The 21,141-nt window shown below is 41.4% G+C and overlaps 1 protein-coding gene across 1 annotated transcript in view; it reads left to right on the top strand.

Annotated features, from left to right (window-relative positions):
- Positions 1-3,555: 3,555 nt before the first annotated feature.
- Positions 3,556-21,141, top strand: part of LOC309689557 (hormonally up-regulated neu tumor-associated kinase) — a 120,513-nt gene continuing 102,927 nt past the window's right edge. The window contains exons 1-2 of the mRNA XM_082506073.1: positions 3,556-3,623; positions 10,156-10,222. Coding sequence (XP_082362199.1) covers positions 10,217-10,222 — 6 coding nt within the window. The 5' untranslated portion in view covers positions 3,556-3,623; positions 10,156-10,216. The remainder of the gene's footprint in view (positions 3,624-10,155; positions 10,223-21,141) is intronic.

The raw sequence follows: 21,141 nt of genomic DNA, 5'->3' as shown, positions 1-21,141 counted from the left end.
GGCTTGAGAATGCATTGATGTCGACAATGGATAAAAATCAACAATCAAGCTCCGTATGTATAAGGCAGCAGTAATTTACAGTGGTAACGGAAACTTTTGGCCAAACTCAACACTACAATTACACCTACATTTACACTCCATATGTAGATGGCCAGGCCATGGTAAGAAACACTATCTCCTTTAATAACAATAAAGTGCTAATTTATTTAAACCTGCAATGATATGCTTTCAGTTCTTGTTAACACACTTTTGTTTGTTCTTCTAATTAAGCTAGCGGATAAATCAGGCCTCTTGATATATCTGCAGGAAAAAAAAAACTGCAAACCATAAATAGCTCAATTTTGCTTTGTGGCACAGTCTTATTTTTATTTTTAAATAAAAACATTTGAATTGCACTGCTCTAATATTATTGTGTTTACACCTTGGTTTAGCACTGCTAGCTGATAAGACAAAAAGTTAGCCAATTAGCTTGTTTGAAAAGAGCACTGCTATTAGTGAAACAAATGCTCTCCAATTCTGGATACAACATCTTAAGTAATTTAAGGCTTTTTAAAAAATATTAATTTAATCAATTTCAATGTCTTAATACTTAATTTTTTTTAAACTTTAATTCTAAGCTACTAGCTGCCATTGGTCAAAGCACAAAAAAACTTTACAAAAACTGCAGCGGGTAGGCTGACAGTCATTTTCCTCACAAAATTCATGTTCTTATGTGTGTTTTAGCTATTTGTAACAGTTTTGAAAAGCAAAATTAAATAATTAGTCAATAAAATATTAACCAACTAAGGTAAATGTTAAATAGATTGGGATAAAATAAAACAGCCTTTTATTGATCTTGTACATATATAACAAAACTGTGCATGCTCCACACCAGATGTGCCAGACAAGAGGAGTATATACAACAAGATGAATTTAAACAAATTAGAGGGCATGCGAAGTTTTCCTTTAGGTGTATCATAGCCTAATAAAGTACAGTTTATTACTTGACAGCCTATTTTACATGATATCTGCTATGCCGCTTCCACATTTTTGTTTTTTTAACTGAAGGTATCAGTAATGGAAATGTTCTGTTCTGTTTGGTCAGCAGGGGCCAGCAGAGTACCGATAATCAGACAGAAAAAAATGCATCAAATGGTCATGCTTTTTTAACGCACTATACACGGTTTTCCGATCTAAAAAAAATAATAATTTTGTTTTAACCCTTGTGTGGTGTTCGTATTTTTGTTACTCAGCCAGTGTTCGTGGGTCTGGTGGACCCGCTAGAGTTTTGGCTTTCCAAATTAACACTATCAAACAATTTTATGTTAAATTACTCAACAGATGTTTACTTCATCCCAATTACAAGACATATGAACAGCAAACATGGTTAATTTTTTCCCTTTACCTTTGTTAGATCACATTTATGAATTAATGTGCTTCTCGTTTTTCTTTTATATAAAATGTTATAAATAAATCAGTTATAATCAAGTGGAGTGAGTGGAAAGACACAGCACATTTACACGTGAAAAAATAATTAATTGTTTAATTTTTCTTTTGAAAAAAACTGAACACGGGTCTCACAGACCCGAACACCATACAAGGGTTAAAGAAATAGCATCCTAGTTTTTTTTTTTTTTTTGCTGATGTAAAACTATCATTTCAAACTGAATTGCTTCTATTAGATGAATGAAGAGGCCAATAAAAAGAGTAAAAAAAGTATTAATAATTGTTTTCTGGCAGTATTAAATAAGGAACTGGATATGTACAACACTTATTTTTCTCGTATTTATTTATATTTTTTCAAAGGAGTATTTCATGATATGTGAAAGGACTTTTTAATAAACCAAATAAAAGTATAAATATGAAAAGAAAATTAGTCATTAAAAAACTCACTGTTGATCTAGTTTATCTGTAATTAATTATGTGTCTTCGTTTTCCTCAGAATAGCATGCATTAGGTAAATAACAGGAATCACTCCTCTGCTAAAAGAGAACCTGTTGTTCGTCAGTGTGTGGTATTTAAATCTGTCACTGAACTTCATAGGCCCGATGCTAAGTATATATACTGCATGTGCATATCTTTTTGTATGTCCAGGACATTTGGGAGCAGTAGAGATTTGATCCAATACTGGATGCTGGTTTCTTTATACAACCATGTTTGTTTGGCTTCCCCGGAGTATTAAACTGTGAAATGAGCTTTATAATCACAACCTAAAAATACAAGGCCATATTTGTTGATATTGTCTCCAGTTTCACCGGTCCCCCAGTATGCTCTCTGAAACCCTACATCTTTTGCGAAGCTCCAGCCAAGAAAGATGCAACACCATATAATAGCCTATTTTCAGAGAAGAGGGAAAAGGAGAAGATTCTTACTGCTAAATCTCCATGGAAGTCTGGAGCATTTTCTTTCAGTGGCCTGCAGACTATCAGGCTGTTTTCGCCTAGCGCCCAGTTATCTGTTGCTCTAATCGCCTAAAAAATGCACGCTTTCCCGTCTCCCTTTCACCTCTCCGCCTCCCAGATGAGAAAGATGGCTCCCTCAAAGTGAATTTAAATGCTTAGAGCAGCAGAGCTGGGTGCTGTGATGTTGTGGGAAATGAAAATGGTGGTAAATTATTTGTTAAGTTGGCAATCACCATAAGGTTACCAACCACTTACATAAACAGCAGTCCGTTTTACTATTTAAAACATTAATTCTTCTTTCCCCACAATGTTTATACAACTACCATCAGTTTAAGACTTGATGATGCCTGCCATGAAGTTAAGTTGTAAAAGGTTTATGTAAATACAGAGCTGGGTAAACTCAATTGGGAAGGTTTTGTCCTCTACTGTGCCCTTTTTTGCTGGGTGAAAAAGGGGCTGGGGTCCTTGGATGGAGACTGTGGCCACTTTGGGTAAAGGATTTGACTGTAATAGTGTCTGAATCTGTTGATGTGTGCCTCCTTTTCTCTTGCTCTCTCTTAGATGAAGTAATAAAGCTGTGCTGGAGTCCCTCCATGTCTCTCCATAGACCACAATCAAGGCCCGTGCAGTTTTATTGCAGTTTTATTTTCATATTGTCCAAGAAATCTCCAGACTCCCTTCTGTGCCCGTTGCCATAAATCATATATTTTGACTGTATTTCTTCCACTCTGCGTTTTTTATTTATGGGTGAAGGCGATAAAACATGCAGCTTGCACTCTGTGTGTCCACAGCTGTCATCTGTCTAGAACTTTATTGTGAAAGTGGGGAGAAAAAAAAAGTAAAGTTTCACTTTTTATTTCCCTGCACAAATCTCTCTCCCTGTTAAAAACAGATGCTGATAGAATGAGAAAACACAATAAATGGAGATTTTTCAATGTTTACGTTTCCAGACTCTTCCGATGAACACTTTTATTGGTTATAAAAGCAGCAGTATTCAGCTCTGTTTAACAATAGGTTCAGGTGGTGATCATTGTTTTGTCAGCAGGAGGTACTCTGTACCCGCAGGCCCAACTGTTAAAATGAGATGGACTTGTTTCAATGTTTCACTGTCATTATAACTGGGATTGAAACATTTCTAAATCATCATCTCTACGTTGTTGTGCGACAGGAAGGGCAGAGAGAAAAACAAGCGGCAAAAAGGATGGTGAAGTCTTAGCTACACGTGCTTGTCCAAGAGTGTGAGTAAGTAAACATTTCCATGTGGAACATTTTCATTCTCAGAAAACAAAGTGGTCTCATGTAATATGATATTTTTAGTACGATGCTATAAGACTTACATACGACCACGAAGATCTAGAAGATGAATTTGTTTCTCTAGTACTCATCTAACAATGTAAAATGCAAACGAGTTGCTTTTATGGAACTATTTAGTACTGACAATATTCTATAAATCCTTCAGTCAAACCTGAAAAGCAGTAGGTGGTTCTTTACCTTTCCAAACATCTGCATAAGGCCTCAGTCACACAGGCCGAGAGATCAAGGAAGAAACTACTGGCAACTGTAGAAGTCAACTAAGAGGTTTTTAGTGCAGCACCGTTCAGCTCTTTGTGACTGGTTTTATGCTACTGACTGCCAGGAATCTCCAGCAGCTGCTCGCCAAGCGGATGTGGAGTACGCACTTTTCCCTAGCGACCTGTGGTTGCCAGGGGGTCACTGACTTGTCTCTAGGCTTGTGTGAATTGGACTTGAGCAGCTGATTTCACAGACATCCAGCAACTCCTGCAACCACTTGCCCACCAGTTGTGGAATATACATTTTCCCCCAGTGGTTGCCAGATGTTCACTGACCGATCTCTAGGCCTGTGTGTTGCAGTATTTGCAGTATCTAATAATAAAAGCAAATATTAGATAATGTTAGATAGGCCTATTCTCAGCAGATATTTTTGACCCGGCAGAGGTGTTAGAAAACAAATTCATAGCCATTACACTTGCAAAGCCTCGGCTAATATTATTTAAACACCTGGCCTTTTCCTGCTGGGATAAGTCAAGATCGTGGTATTTTAAGAGTTAATAGAATTAGGAACGTGATTAAAATTTTTTTTCCGATTAGCTATGGAGGGATGCCCATAGGTCCTGAGAGCTGAGCAAGGAGTCAGGTTCACTGCCGAGTTCTCTGCATGTCAGTATATTATCAGAGGTATTTTCTCATGCTGTCACTCAGCCCCACAGCGTCCATCTCTGTAAACAGCTCATAGTCAAATAAACAGTTCTGTTCACAAGCCTTCCCCACTCTCATCGCTGAGCGAGCCTTCAGTAGAGATTTGGAGACGCGATAGCAGGGAAAGCACACGTGTAATTTATTGTTTAATGCTGATAACGCAATCTGCATGCTTACCCACTGGGAAGACTGAGGCAGTTAAAATTCATATTTTGTAGTGACATCCAGTTTTTCTCTGACAAATCGACATATAAAACAATTAGCAGAGGTGGCATTGCTGTCGTTATTGTTTGCTAACGTAGACGGTTTTCCCACAATGGTTTAAATTGCTCATGTTTTAATGAGCAGTATTTCTCTTAACATTTACATTTCCTGCTTATTTCCGTTTGTGGTCTGTCTTTTTTTGGCTCACTGATGAGAGGTTTCCATGTTAGGCCCATGTAGGCTTTCTCTCTCACACACACACACACACACACACACACACACACACACACACACACACACACACACACACACACACACACACACACACACACACACTGAACCTGTTGTAAAGACCTCATAAAGACTCAACATCTGTTTATTGCAATGCATACCAGGAGATTGTGCAGCACAAACACCCACCCTGATAAATACCCACTGACTTACACACACACACACACACACACACACACACACACACACACACACACACACACACACACCGGTTGGCGATTTAATTACTGCATGCAGGCACAGGTACAGGTGCCGCACAGAGCAGGGGCCCTAATGATGATAATGATGTGCGTAAATGAGAATTTTAAGATACCTGATATACCAGTATGAAGCTACAATATGTGTCTATCAGCAGGTGAACAGCTGTGCGATTATTTAACATGTTGTGCTTCATTAGTTGGCTAATTAACAGCTGCTTTGTTAACATTGACCAAACCATAGCATTTGTGCCTGGATGTTATTACGGTGTTGTGGATCTAAATCTTACGGCAGGTTTTTAGCTCGCTGTCTTAGTTCATACATTGCTTGCATTTTATGTGAATTTATTTATTGTTACCATTTCTCCCTTTTTCTCTGCATTTTGTCTTCTGCTGCAGATCTGTGTGTTTTTAAGGCCTAGTTGGGTTTCAGGGCTCCATTAAAAGTTCAAAGGCAGCGTTTACTACTGTAACTGGAGCTAGTCTGCACTGAGGCTTTTCGCTAATGAGTACACAGCGTACACACAAATGGACACATAGCAGCAACACATGTTCCCCTCATGCAGGCTGCAGCGATATTGGCTATTGTATAGTCCGTCATTATTAGAGTAATTATGTCTGTTAGGGTTCCAAAAGATCTATCTGACTTAACAGCCCTTTCAGCACTATGATCCCCTGTTCCTCCCCTCTCTTCCACACTATAGATCAGGCTAGTTTTTTTTGGGTTTTTTTACAGATAAAAGTGGAAAGCCTGATCTCAGAATTCTTGCTAAATGATGCACTCAAATAACCAGAGCTCTGCTCCTCGGGAGCTTTTTTCTAGTTATCAACTTTTTGTTTCTAAAGCTCAGTGAATGTGTCATTAATGTTTGCGTTCAAACAGGGTATTGACTCATACGCTTCTACTGAGAAAAATGAATCCAAAGAAAAAAGTTACGATCAGTGAAATCATCTTAGGTCATGTGCTCTGAGGAGATGGTTTTTAGCCTTTGTCCGCTCAAACTTTGCACCCTGTGACTTTTCTTGCTAGGTTCTTTTATACCTTTAAACTTTTGCTTCCTCGGTTACGAATTTGTTTTATGTTTTGATGGCACTCAGTTCTTGCGGTGATGTTTCTTTACATGATGCACTGTATGCTCGAGATCTGGCACGATATACAAACCTGCCCGATTTAATCATCAGGCTTGTGTAGTTTGGATTTAAAGGGAACACGCTCCCACAGTGCATAAACCAGTGAAATCGTTAATAGTTTTACTGCGCCACTTTCCGCAAACATTTTATAACAAATTAGAATTTAATAATGTTTGTTGAGCCTTTGGAGGTTTGCGGTTTTGACCTTCCTCTCAGCTGTGTCCTCGGATGTCTGACATTCCTGAGTAAACACTAAAACAAACAAGTCAAACAGCAAAGCCTGGGATCAGACGGACAGCACTGACATATTTCTTAAATGCCGATGTGTTTCTACGTGTGTTGGGACAAATCAGTTAGGGTTATTTAATTTCATGCTTCATTTTTAATTTTTATTGAGCTTGGGGTTAACTCTTACAAAAGAAAATAGGTTTCTTATTATTTTTTAGTAGGTTTGGGAGTTTTTAGTAGATATGATTGTCATTTAAAAAAAAAAATTTGCTCTTGTAACTTCAGATTTTTAGTATTTTTGAATTGATCCTTGCAACAACAAAAAAAAAGCGGCATTAGTAATGTTAGATTTTTCAGAGGACAACGATTACAACATATTTGTCCAGTGACTTAACCAGAACCCTAACTATTGATTTACAGTTTGTAGAACATGCGTTTAAGATTGCGTTCACAGTAAGTTTGTGAATTCGATGGGTCTAGGCGAGTGTGTTTGGTAAAGGAGTCGAAGCCTGCAGACTAACGTGACAGAGTAATGGGGCGGTGGGGTTTGGAAACTCAAAACGACAAACGTTTATTATTACCCCGTTTGTAGCGGACTTGCCTTCAGGGGAGACTCTGCAGCAGTGACCCTTGGCCCCAGCTTCTCCGCTCCCACCACGCCTCCCCCCCCTTCGTTCTCCCGTCTCGCATTTGCGGCCCAAAACGTTGAAAGAGAATAAAAGAATACAGCGGAACAATATCTGAGGTCATCGGCGCTGAGGCCGCCATTCCTGGAACAGTGGAGGTTTCTGAGGCAATATTCTTTTATTCTTTTATTATGGCAGAGAATGAGAGACGAGTGAAAAACATACTTCACAGCTTTTCTCATCCAAGAACAGATCCAGAGCGATAAAAGTGGACGCTCTTCCAGAGTTTTACAGCTTACCACTCTCTCCTTGACTTTCTTCTTTATCCCCCCCCCCCCCCACCCCCCCCACCCAACACACACACACTTTTTTCCTTTCCCTCTATCCTCTATCGTTCCTCCTGACTCTTGGGAACGACTGGAATCTGCTACCCGTTGGCACTGCGAATAATAAACACCCCTCCACACTGCCTTCCTGAACCTTGGGACAGGAAACCCCACGCATACGCACCTGCGTGGACTGCCATGACAACAAGCACCATCTGTCCCTGTACCAGTGTCAGAAAGAACCTGTTCTAAGGGGAGAAACACGCACACACACACACACACACACACAGACAAAAAGTGGACCTGGGTCAGGGGTTAAAAAACCCCCTTTCCTGTCCAGACAGAAGTGGCCTCCTCTCAAGCCCACTCGGCTTCTTTCTTCCATGTTTTCTCCTTCTACCCTTTCGTTCATTCTTTCTTTCTCTGAATGTCTTGAGTCATTTTCTTTTCATTTTAAATGCGATTGATGATGTGTTTGTGACGGCTGCCTCGCCTTAGCTGCCTCAGCAGCTCATCCCACTGATTATTAAGCAACCGCTTTTTCTTACAGGTGCTCTTTACTGCAGACCAAAGACTGATTTAATAATAAGCAATGTAAGGTAATCTCTCAAGAGTTACCATGCTTTTTTTCCCACACTACTCTCAAGAGCTTTATTAAAAGGGCATGATCTTATGTTACGCAGATTCGAAAAGGCTCTGGCGAAAGCTTCTTATTAGCCGCTATTGAAACCAGCTCCTCAAAAATAATTTTGGGCTGTGTATTAAATCAGCATTTACATTAAAAAAACACAACTCTTTAAGTCTTTTTGAGGTCTTTTCACAGCAGACGGAGATGAATATATCTAGATACGGTTTCATGCATTTGAACTGCTTAAGGCATACGTAATTCACCCTCTGCTGTTTAAGCAGCTTCAGAAGTGGACACATCCCTCGGCAAACCGAGACTAACCGAGCACGCCTTAGTGTGTTTTTCAAGTATCCAGAATATATTTGTCTACTATTTTGCCTGTGTCTGCTTCGGAGCGAGCCTCTGTGGTGCAGGGCTGGTCTGGTAATAGCCTGTGTGCTGTGCTGAGATTAATGTGAAGACTTATTGATGTAATGATGGAGCCATGAAAGAGCACTCTGGGCCGTGGTTTGGGCCCAACACATGAGCCTAATGGACTCGGTGTGTATGTTTGTGTGTGTGCGTTTCATCTGTGTGTGTGTGTGTGTGTGTGTGTGTGGTTTGGACAGAAACAGATGAAATTAATTGGGAGGTTGAGCATTCATAAGAAGCAATCTGAGAAATAGTAAAGTCTATATTTCGGTGTGATTGCGCAGCTCATAGAGAGTACCTGATTTTAGGGTGCCTTAGATGTTTGTGTGTATTTCAAGCTGTTTGACCTTCCTGTTTCTCGTTGCACATACATGCTTCTGTGCGCCTCTGTGTCATTTCTGCATGTATGCGCTTTGCAGCGTGGTTCTCAGCAGAGTAGCCCCTGCTGACACTGTAGGTCAGCATGGTTGGAGGCAACGTAGAGGGAGGCTGAGTAAATACGACCAATATTAAAGAGGTACCTTCACAGAGTTGTGCTCTGTGGTGTGTGTATATGTGTGTGCATCTGTGCACATTTTCCGGTGAGGCGCAGCAGGTGCTGACAGGACCCCCTTCATCTCTCCACTCCCCCCGTAAACCCCGTCTCTTTTTTTTTGTGTATTATATGTGTTTGTATGCCAGCAGGCTCGATCTGCTCAGTGTGGGTCTGATGTGATGAAGTGATTGACAGGCGAACAGTCACAGGGGTGATTGTGAGCAGTTGTGGGAAGAGAAGGACCTTACAGCCTCACAGCTTTCCGCCCTGAGGGGAAGCGAGAGAGGCAGCGATACGGAGAGAGAAAGGGAAGAGACAGTCTAAACAGATTAATCCGGCACACAGAGATGGAGACTCCATGACTAAATGAGCATGAAACGGTTGCAAAACAAATGATGTGCTGCATGGTTGGCTCTCACAGGAACCTGTTGGATGGCTGAACAGAAACAGGCAAGATAAAAACTGAACTCACTACTGGTAAAAGGCAGTCTTGGTTCTTCCTAATCACCCTGCCCGTTTCCCTGATCTCATGGGTGGGAAACCCTGGGGACCACAGAGGTTTATGGGAAATGGCTCATGCTCAGCGAGTGATGTAATATATATAGGAGACAGACCAAATTCTCTCTGGCTGATACAGTGAAGGGAGGACAAATACAAGTTGCAGGATCTAAAAAACACTCCTTAATTAAACTGGACTGTCTTTCAGGTCCTTTTCCCCCTTAAGTGTCACTGTTAGGTCACGCTCAAAGAGCAACCGCCATATTTCAAAAACATGTCACAGAAGAGTAAAATAATTTGGCTTGATTCATTCGGCTGAGTAAGTTGGATTTCATGTCATCTGTTTTCTGTTTCTTCCACTTACCCCGGGCTCTGCAGCTTCTCCTTCATTCCCACTGTGAATGAAAATCAGCTAAAATAAATTATTCTGTAATTTAAATCTGTTTTGCATGACTGCCACACGACCTCTTTGTGTGCCGCAGACACTTCCAAGGTGGCAGAAGTAAACCAGGCGTGGGCTCACAGGCCTTGGAGGATGCATTCATGCAGGTAAGTGAGTAAAATAGGTTTTTCCCATTTTGCTGTGTTTATGTATGTGTATAGCAGAGACAACCACAGCGTCCCTGCCAGCACGGCACAGGCGAGAGCAGGCCTGCAGCCATCTGGGTTTAGTGGTGTCTTTAAATGCAGAGGTGTAAATCTACTGCCCATGTGCTGGAGGGGACGTCCGTTACTCTCTGGCCCACAGACCCACTCGCAGATCAATAAAGTTAACTCAAAACATTCACACTCTGCCATCTGAAATCAACCATTTAATGAGTTGCTGTTCCTGTAAAAGTGGAAGAGGCCCCTTCAGATTTATTAGAATAGAGAAAGAGTAGAATTCCAGAGAGGAGGAGGAAGAAAGATGAAGAAGAGGAAAGAGGAGGAAGAAAGCAGGCAGGACTTCAGGGTTTTTGTTTAGAGCCTTTTCTAAACATTTAAGAGCCACAGAGTGTATCTCTATGGAGCATGCAAATAAACAACAAAAATGGCTTCCTAATCGACCTTTTATGAGGGTGCATAGCTAAGTAGAGGTGATTGGATGCTTTTTACAGGATCATGGAAAGTTTCCAGACTATAAAGCAATGTCAGTAATGTAATTTCACTTAAAACAGCAATCCAAATGTGGGTCTGCTTTCAGAAAGAAAAAATTGCCAGCAGCAAAATGGCTCTTCAGCACGTTTCAGCAAATGACCATAAGCGTCTCGCAAACAAAACCAAATGCAGAGTAAAAGAGCGAAGCATGACTTCCCTCTGTTTCCGCAGGCCTCCAGAATAACTCATACTACTGATGATGTGTGAAAGAAGTTCTGGCAAACTGTTAATACATTTACAAAGACCTTGAGACATGGTCCTTCCTGCTCGTATCAGTTGAATAAGAGGGAAGAATGGAAGATACTCCTGATGAACTTTCTATTACGTTTGAGGGATTCATTTCAAGTTGGTGTTATTGAGCCGAACTTTATGGACGAGATAAGAGAGTTTGAAACATACCGAGGGAGCTTCAGCTTCTGCTGCTTGAGTTAATCCATAAACAATCTTTACAGAGTTTGAATTTTTGGCTACCTTTTACCAAAAGCTCTGCCCCCGGGTTTTCCAATACCCCCGCTATATCCGTACCCTGGACGTGCCCCATAAACGCATGCAAACACTGGTGTCCACCTGAAAATCATCTGTTGATTGGTTTATGCTGATGGAGTGCATATAAGCGTTCCATTTACTCTCTGCTTTCCCCAATCTCTCACCCTCGACTGCTAGCCAGCCATCCCCTCGGGGCCACACAGGAAGAAGAAGAAGGACAAATGAAATTGTCCTTTTTACGTCGGTGTCTTACTTTGGGGGCTTACATTACCACATCACGAGGTAAATCCCTTTAGCAGCTGGCAGACAGAGCCAAGTTTCATGAGATTGTGTTACCTGCACTCTGCTTTATGGTGGCTGCAAAGAAAATCCTACATGTTAACAAGTGCACATGGAAAGAATTAGACTGCCGACTCCATGCTGGGTGCCGGGTCTCATCAGGTGTGACAATATGGGGCTAAATCTGAAATGCTTGAGGACGCACGGAGCGACAAGTGCTGACAATTAAGACGCAGGTCAAGAAGCCGTGCTGTTTCGGGGCAGCGTGTGACGCACAGAGCCGTTTACCTGTATGTGAAGACAAGTCGAGTTTGCTGTGAAAGATTATTTGGAGAGTCTGCAACACACTCTGAGCAGGAAGGGTAGTTAAACATGTGTGAGGCACAAGCATGTTTGTATTGGTAATGGCTTGTTTGTGCGAGTGTGTGTGAGCCTGTATGTTTATGCTGCTAATGGGGGTTTAATTTGATAAGCGGTTGGCGGATTTGTGAGGGCTCAGCTGGGAAGGAGGGAATTGGGCTTTGTATATTTTGGGTAAACATGAAGAAATTCGCTCCAGGTTTCCTCTTTTTCCCTTACTGCCAGTGTATATTTCCTATTAGTCTGCTAAGACAAAGATGTTACTGTGTATCTAAAAGCTTTTTTTTCCCCTTTAAAAAAATGTTTCAAAATTTTGGGGGAATTCCCGAGTTCACTGTCTTTCTAAGAGAGCACAAAATGAAAAGATCAATGCGACTCCACTCTGTTAATGCTGTTAGCTTAGGATAACGACTGAAACCACAGGAAAACTGTTTCCCTGGCTTCATCTACTCTTCGGTCATGCATCCACAAAGATTTTGGAATTTTACTAATCAGCTGTGCATCTTGTTTTTCGCTTTTATAAACAAAAACATGTGTAAGTTTCTGTTAATTGGTTTGGTGCAACATTTTAACAATGGTTGGAGTGGTTTATTAGTAAGTCTTTAGGTTAATTAGTGATCCCAGATTGGCTGAAGGTGTGGATGTGACCATGAATCGTTTATAAGTCTCTTTCATGGCTCTTCCCCATCTCTTGCTCATTTTCAGCTGGGACGGTGCCTTTGTACAATTCATCCACCTACTTTGGGAAACTGAATGATGGGTTTAAAATAAAATGAAAGGGAAAAACACAGTTTATTTGTAGAAAGAAGCCAGTGTCATGGTAAAGCAGAGGATTTTTCTTTCCATCTAGATGTCTAAGTAGCAGCTAAAACAATCCATTCACATTCCTGGGAATCAAAGCAGCTAGTATCCCAGAGACATGACTAAGATGGCTTTTGGCATATTTTCTGTGATGTGCTGTCTTTCTGTTTGTACATAACACTAGTGAGAAGAGTTTCACCGTCAACTTGTCACATATTTCAATTGTTGAGGAACACTTGATGTCAGGCTAAAGAACCTTGGGTACTCTTTAGCACCATTTTTCAGTGATGCATGGTTAAGTTGCTCTTAAGCCTAGTATCAATCAAAAAAAGGCACAATGGTTCCTCCTCTCCTTTTGTTGCTTTGTTTTAACTGGGTGGTAGGATAGGTGGAACTTATTGAGTAAAATTTGTTACCTGCATTCACTTCTCCTGCTTCTGTGGACAGAGCTTCTTCTGACTCGCTGCATCCAGAACTTGTTCCTCCAGTGACCTGCTATAAGACATGTGTCCCCATTGGCCATAATTTAGGCTCTAAACAACATTAGAAACACAACTTTCATAATATAGCAATGCGCTTTTTAGGAAGATTGTACTTCTCATCCAAGCTAGTAAGCGAAAGAAAATAATAGACTCTTTGTTTGTGTTTCGAGTTGCTGTACTGTCAAAAAGAAACACCAGGAATGACCGAAACAGTCTTTAAACTGTGAAGTATAGTTGCATATCACTGCTGTAAACAGGGTATATCACTGTTAACCCCCAAATATTTGCAAAGCTATTTCATACACCATAAGCAGTCTTATGTATCTCTAATTGATTACACGCTGCCAAAGTTTAATGGATTCATATTTAAATCTGGTAACAGGGAAATATCAAAATTACCGAGCAGTGTTTAGCAAATTTGTGGACTTACTATCACACACTATAGTATAATCTGCTTTTAAAATGACAACAAAGAGCAAAGCGTTTCTCATGTGTTCTCTTAAACCTTAACTGTTACCTTAATTGTGTTTAATTAAAAGCTAGAAAGGGTGCTGTTGAAAAGGGTGTAGCCGTGTGTGCATGGGCTGCTGTTGGGTTTTAGTATGGTAGACATATGGAGTTGGGGGAGGCAGTGGAGGAGCTGTAATGTAGTCACAACAGTGACTCAGAGCCAAAGGAAGCAGGGGTCTCTCTTTCCTAAACAGGATGAGAGCATGAGACCACACGCATGGCACACTGTACACTGTATATGTATCTCCATATAGATCAAACAGCCCCGTTGCTTTGCTAATATCTTTGATTTTTGTAGCTACCCTATTATTTATGTAGCTCCTAAAATTTACTTTAATTCCTTCTCTTTCACTCAGTTCCTCCCAGTACAAAGCTACTTCCCTGAAGCTCTATGAATGGCTTCACTGTTTTTTTTCTCTTATCTTTTTATTCCCCTTCCTCCTCCTCCTCCTCCTCCTGACCAGGATGGGCTTTATCTTCATAGATTGGTGTCTTTACTCACTCTCCTGCCCACATAGCAAAAACACCCAGAGAGTGCACATTTAGTACTTTTCTCCATCATGCCAATGTCCTTCTTCCACATAAGATAAAACACTCTCACTATCTCGCCGTTTCTCGCCTTCTCTCTCGTTCTCTCTTTGCTCCATTTGTTCCACTGTGTCCTCCAGCTCAGACTTGCCCAGTGGGGCCTTGCGTCTGCCATTTGGCAGAGGAAGAAGTCATGTTAAGGAGCAAGTGAAACAAAGGTCAAATGAATCATGTAAGCTCATGAAATGTTCCATGACAGTAATGTTGCTGATGTGGTGTATTGGTCAAAGATATGCAGTTTAATCCCGCAGCTGCAGTATGTTGAGAGTTTATGTGGTAATGGCTTAATGAGGAGAACCTCGGTTGAAATGTCATTAACAGAGAAACAAGGAAACTGTTTTTTCCCCCTTTTGTTTGCATAATGATCCCACAGTCATGTCTAATGCAACAGTCCTGTTGTGTGATTTTTGCTTCATGGTTATCTTGGCACAGCAACAGTAGAGCGGCTCTGTCTTTCTGGTATGTGTGCCAGTGTGTGTTGAGGTGTTATTCCAGGTGCTTTGTCAAAGAGGGTGTGTGTAAATCAGCAGGAGACCGGGGAAAGGAGGGTTACCATCCTTCATCACCATGCATGGTGTGTGCATATGTGTAATAGTGAAAGAGAAGGTGAGATAGCGAGAGCCTGAGAGAGAGATAAAGAGAGAACGTCAGCTCAGGAAGTGAGGGCGGATTTTCCGAGATCCACAGACACAGAGAGATGCTTTGATAATATTATATGAAGAAACAGAAACAGGAGCTAGACCAGCTACCCTCACAATACCACGACCACAGTGAGCAAGAGGAAGTCTTTTGTGCGTTTATGTGCATGCATGCGTTTGTGCCTTTCAGCATCTCGTATTTACAAGAAACTACCTGGTACCAGACCCACCTGGCCTTTTTGACGGCCACGTCTGGCCCATGTACCTGAAACATAAGAACATTCAGCCATCCTTCTCCCAGGACAGGCTGGCTGTAGTATGACGATAATGAAATTGTGATTAAAACGTTTTGTTGAACCAATCAAAAAACTGAAAAAAGGATGTAATATGGGGCGTCATCCATTTGCACTGTGATCAGTTTCTTCAGCATTGGGCTGAACATGAGTTGAGACTTTAGCCCTGTGCACAGCAGCCACATCATAGTGGTCCGGTTCGAGCTGAGACTGAGGGCTGGACTCAAACACTTGCCACAGATTAAAAGTTCAACATGTTTATTGTGGAAACTGAAGGAAAACAGGTTGATGAAGCTGTTTTGGAGTGTTTGGGAATGCGGCACAGGGAGACAGCGTTCTCTCTGTCTCAGAGTCTTCTGAGACTGGAAGCACCTGCACATAGAAGGAGGTGAGTCCAATTACTAACACTGATCCAAACGACAAGGCAAAAACACACAGCAACAAGAGCCTAACCACACTACCACAGTTAATATAACAACCTCTTGATTTTCTCAGGGATTTTTTAAGGGTAGCAGACAGGAAATGATCAGTTGCACAGAGGTAAGATAATTGCTGACAGCTTTGAGTAGCATAAGTCAACTCAGGCCATAAGGATTCAGAAAACGTCAGTATTCGACATCCTGGGACTGAGAGCTTGTTGTTCTTGTCTGTATCTGCCTGAAGAATTCAGTATGTTACACTCTGTGCACAGTTAGATTTTTGAAACACATTCTCACACCTTACTTGTTAGATATCGACCCTTTGTTAGGACCCATCACACTCATATTTATATGTATATGCAGTCACTAACTTCAAAGAATATCATCCAAATATTAAAACAATCCTTACATTTAAAATAGTTTTTCTTGTCCAATTACTTTTGAGCCTCTGGAAATGGAGAACAAAAAAAACAACAAAAAACCTTTTGCAGTAATTTGAATTAAAGTTAAAAGTCTGCACTTAAACATTGATTGTTTGATTTAAGATCCCTTGTGGTCGCTTATGGACCACACTGGATGTTTTCCTTTATGTCACAGTGCAGTGTGCTGTAGGTGTTTTGTTGCTGTCCAGTTCAACAGTCCCGTGCATTTCTCCTTTGACCCCTAACCTGCCGTTAAGCTAAGTGACACCATTTGCTACTTGTCCTTTAGCTTCTGGTGACCTTCAAGGACCTCAGTCACCACCACACATGGAGGCTATCTGATCTCTTATGCATGTTGAGCCTTGTACATCACAGCAACACAGGTACAGTAAAGCAAAGTTTTAAAAAATCCTCTCTGTTAACTCCGACATCTGCAGAGCCCCCTTACAAAAGGTGCTATACGGTTTAGTCCAACAATTCAAACTGTGAGGTGCTATACATATGCTGTAGCTCAAGAGATCAGACGCAGCTCACCTCAGCAATGTACACTTTAAGTCTTTGAACCAAAACGCACAAAAACACACACACAGGCAGCAGGCAGTAGATTTGCAGAGGATATAGAGTGCTGTATCTCGGTGTGACTCCAGGAAACCTGGCACTCACTTCCACCTTCAGATGAAAGGAGTTCAGGGAGCTAGAGTTCCACTCCCCACAGTGTGTTAGTGTGTGTGTCTTTGAGTGAGCGTGTGGGAGTATAGCACCGCTTTGGAGCCCCTATCTCCTGTCTTTGCGGTTCCAGTATAAGCACATTACAAATTCACACATGCCCCTACCAACACCCCCATACTTCAAACCTCTATCGCTCCACATCTGATACAATCACAACATGGCTACAAAGAGGCTGCCAGACAGGGGGTACCGGTGTCTGTGTGTGGACGTTTTTGTGCGATTCTCCAGCTCTATTCATCAGGCAGGATGCAGATTTTTGGCACTTACTGTAAAATGGTGAGAATTTCCCTTAACCTCAAAGCCTCTTTGCACATACGCACATCGGTGGCCTTCCTTCATCTTTCTGTTTTAGGTTATTTTAAACACTGAAACCCTAAACCCTCAAACAGGTGAATGGGGCTTTTGATTAATGCTGTCTTCTTCTTCTCTGGGCCTCAGCACGTGTGGCTTTAAAGAAAGGATACTAAATGAGAAACATTCAAACAGAGGTCGTGTAGAAAAAATAATTAAACCCTGAGACACTAAATGTTTAGTTGGAAGCTGTGCGTCATTTCACCGTCAATTCATGCTTTAAAGAGCCTACGTGTCTGCCTTTAAAATGATTTCCTTTACTATTTTTGACTAAAAATCTCCTGTTATATAGATGTTCATTCCTCTGTAGTCGCTAAAAGGAAGACTTCACAGCAAGACCTCAGAAGACTCCTTAGTGGCTGAAACTGGTTATTTTTATAGATGTGACCAACTTAAGACCATTATTAAATTGGAGGGATGAAAGCCTGCATGGTTGTAACTTGAAAATGTATCCTTTGCTTTCAAAGGCCTAAAAGAAAAGTTACCACAAGAAGGTTTTGAAGAAAATAGAAAAAGAGTCACTAAATCAGTTTGCATTTGAATAGTGTAAAGTTGTCCATCATGTCCAGTCTGTTTGTGAGACTTACTCAGATTGATTGCAACCTGTTGGCGATCTGTTTGCCTCCATAAATTGGACAGCAAGTACTTGTAAACCATCGCCTGTCTGTCTGACAGTGATTGAAGTCATTCAGAGTTGGACTGTGGTTGTTTAGAGACACATTGCCTCCCACCAGGAAACCTGTGCAATTTCCTAGTGACTGAACTAGTCTCCAACAGCTGGGATAGGCTCCAGCATCCCCTGCGACCCTGAAAAGGATAAGTGGAAGCGAATGGATGGATGGATGGATGAACTAGTCTCCTAGTGGGCATTGCCTGCTCAACCTGTACTTGCAATTGGTTGCCAAATGCAAAAAACAAAATTTAGTACAATCAACAGGTAACCACCATTTGTTTTCCTCTAATTTTCCAAACGGTTTTTCCTCATCTAGTGTGACTGAGCCTTTACTGAAGTAGGGAAAAAAGATGTTCTTGTTGATCCCACTTTGAGTCAGGCGCATCAGGGGCGCTAGTATAAATAGTAGCGGCCATCTGAACATCCCCGAATCCGCGTACCTGTTGTCGTCTCCTTTCGATCACCTGACTTCCCCCGGTGTTGCAGGTAGGAGCTGCGTGCGCGTCGCTGCTGTCTCAGCCTGACTTGGTGGTGCGTGTGTTGAGTGGTGTTTCTCATGTTACAGATATCGCCTTTTTGAAGCCTCCATTGTGGCTGGTAGGTGTTTATTTGGCGCATGTGTATACTATGTCGCTCGGTGGTAAACTAATGCTATTCATAGGTTGTAGCTGCCGGAGCCTCCTACGAGCCACCTCGTTAGTAAATTGAGTGCCGCCGTTGATCGGTGTGTAATTTTGATTTGTAACAATCCCTGCTTGATGTTGTTTTTCTTTTAGTAAATATGTATGGTATGACACCTTGCAGGAAGTGTGGGCATCTTTTCCTGACAGAGGTGCTGCTGCTTGGCCTTTCTCCTTTAGTTTGAGTTTGCAAGGTTTCTTTTTCCCTTCTGCTGCCAGCCTCGAGTGGACGTCTGTGTGGACAGTGGCTACATACATGACGGCCACGGGAGCCGGCTGGCGTACATGTGACTGACTTAATTATTAGATTGGAGTAGTGGGGCGGGGGACAATTTGGAATAACACAGTGACTCGGCTATTCCAGATTTAAGGTTTAATTTAGTTTGTATGCCTGGCTCTCTGTTGTTTTGATTCGTAATTTGGTTTCTGTCACACCACTGGTAGGAGGCCCTTTTTCTAGCTGCAGATCACCAGTGTGTTTCTGCAGTTGGGCTGACCCCAGTGTGTGCATATTAGTTTTTTATGAACACGTTATAACTTTCTTTGTTTCTTTTACTCAGATGCAGAGGGCCTGACGTGGAGGAGACTGAGGTGCTTTGGTGGTGGGATCCTTTGAGTATGACACACCTGTGTTTTTCAGTTGTATTAGTGTGTGTATGATAGTGTGCTGCACTTGTGTATTGGTGAGTTTTCCTTTTTTTAATTGTTCTGTGTGTGGCATCCAGAGATGGGCAGTAATGCATTACTTGTAACACATTACTGTAATCTGATTACTTTTTTTCAAGTAACGAGTAAAGTAAGGGATTATTATTGCAAAAACGGTAATTAGATTACCGTTACTTTCCCGTAGGAACGCTGCGTTGCTGCGTTACTAAAACCGTGATTTTTTTTTTTTTGCGAGAATGTCTCACGACAGTGACGTAAGCGAGTGCGACGTTCGTGACAACAGCTGTGGGCAGATCAACAGTGGATCATATATCGAGTGCGGGAGAGAGTATGAGCGTGCAGCGTTTAAAGCGTGGAAGTACTGACCTTACTTTGAGTTTGATTCCATAAAAAGTGACAAAAACATTAGCATCCGTTGTGCGTGGGAAGAAAACCTCTTTTTACAGCAAAAAAACCCCCTGAACAAGCACCGAGTGAGCTATGACGTAATGGGAAATTCACAGAGAAACTCGCCGATTCTTCTACTGACCGCTGCGGCACACCTGCACCAGGACAAACCTCCGCCTGCCCCACTCCTGCTTTACAGGTGAAAATAGAGCAACAGGACCGCTGAGTCTTTGACTTTATTTATTTTCTGCTGTGTTTTACTTGCATCTATTTGAAAGACTGAGTGTAAACACAAAAAATATTTTATTTTATGAGCTGGAATGTGCAGAAAATAGGTTTAAATGTTAAACTAATTTCTTCAAGTCAGAGAATGTTGCATATAATGTAATCTTTGCTTGATGCATAAAGTTAAAAGATTAAAACTAATAAAACAAGTTTAAAAAAGGGACTTTTCCATTTGATTACATTTTGTATGATGGATTATGCAGAAAGTAGAATTGGGCTGAAAGATCTATCGCTTTATCACCTACTCAGGTTGTAAATCGTGTTTTTAAAAAGTAACTAAGTAATTAATTTTTTTTAGAAAATAAGTAATCAGTAAAGTAACGGGATTACTTTTTTGGGGAAGTAATTAGTTACTGATTACTTTTTTCAAGTAACTTGACCAACGCTGGTGGCATCCCTGCCCCCCCACACTGGTAAGCCTCCGCTCTGAATTTTTAGAATACTTGTATATTGATATCGCTGCTTGTGCTTTTACATTGAAAATATATTATCAACTATTTAAAACAATCTGTTTTTAATCATTGAACCGCGTCTCGAGTATAACGGATCTGAGTGTCTTCCTGGTAATTGGCATTATTTCGATCCAGTATTCTCTGGGTGAAATTCCCAGGGTGGTGTTGTGTGTTAAATTATGAAGAGTATTTATTCCATCCCCAGACTTTGTTTTTCAGTCTGTGTTTTAAAAGTTGATTACAGCTATTTAACTAAGCATACAGCTTTTGAGTTTGCTTTACCTTAAATATAAATAACCCATCGCCTTTGGATGCCAGTCATACTATTGGACATAAACTGTGCACATACCCAGGGAGGCCCGACCGACACAGTTCATATTAACACAAAAACGTGTGTGTGTGTGTGTGGTGTGTGTGTGTGTGTGTGTGTGTGTGTTAGTTACACACCCATCTTTTCACACCCACCTACAGGTCCACAAACTCACCCACTCTCACCTATAAGCTGTGTCTGTGATTGTGTGAGATTGACACACAGTAAAGTTTTACAGGTGTGCTGAAGCGAATAATTTGCCTGTTAGCTGTGACTAATGAAATCTCCACTGCTGTGCCCTCAACTGCTGCAGGGGCAGAGGCTACTTTCCTGTTTGGATAGGCAGTGCTTTAAAGCAGAGCAGAGGGGTGTGTGTGTGTGTGTGTGTGTGTGTGTGTGTGTGACAGAAGTATGTGTGCGTGAACTCAGCCAAACACAGGATGAAAGGAGGGAAAATGGACAAAATTCAATTTACTGAGGTGCAGGTGGACATTCTCACTCTGGGGTTTCTATACGGAAA

The sequence above is a fragment of the Aulonocara stuartgranti genome (genome assembly GCF_965226115.1).
Source record: "Aulonocara stuartgranti genome assembly, chromosome: 15".
Classification (NCBI taxonomy): Eukaryota; Metazoa; Chordata; class Actinopteri; order Cichliformes; family Cichlidae; genus Aulonocara; species Aulonocara stuartgranti.
The sequence above is the reverse complement of the archived record's forward strand: the minus strand, read 5'-3'. Positions and strand labels throughout refer to the sequence as shown.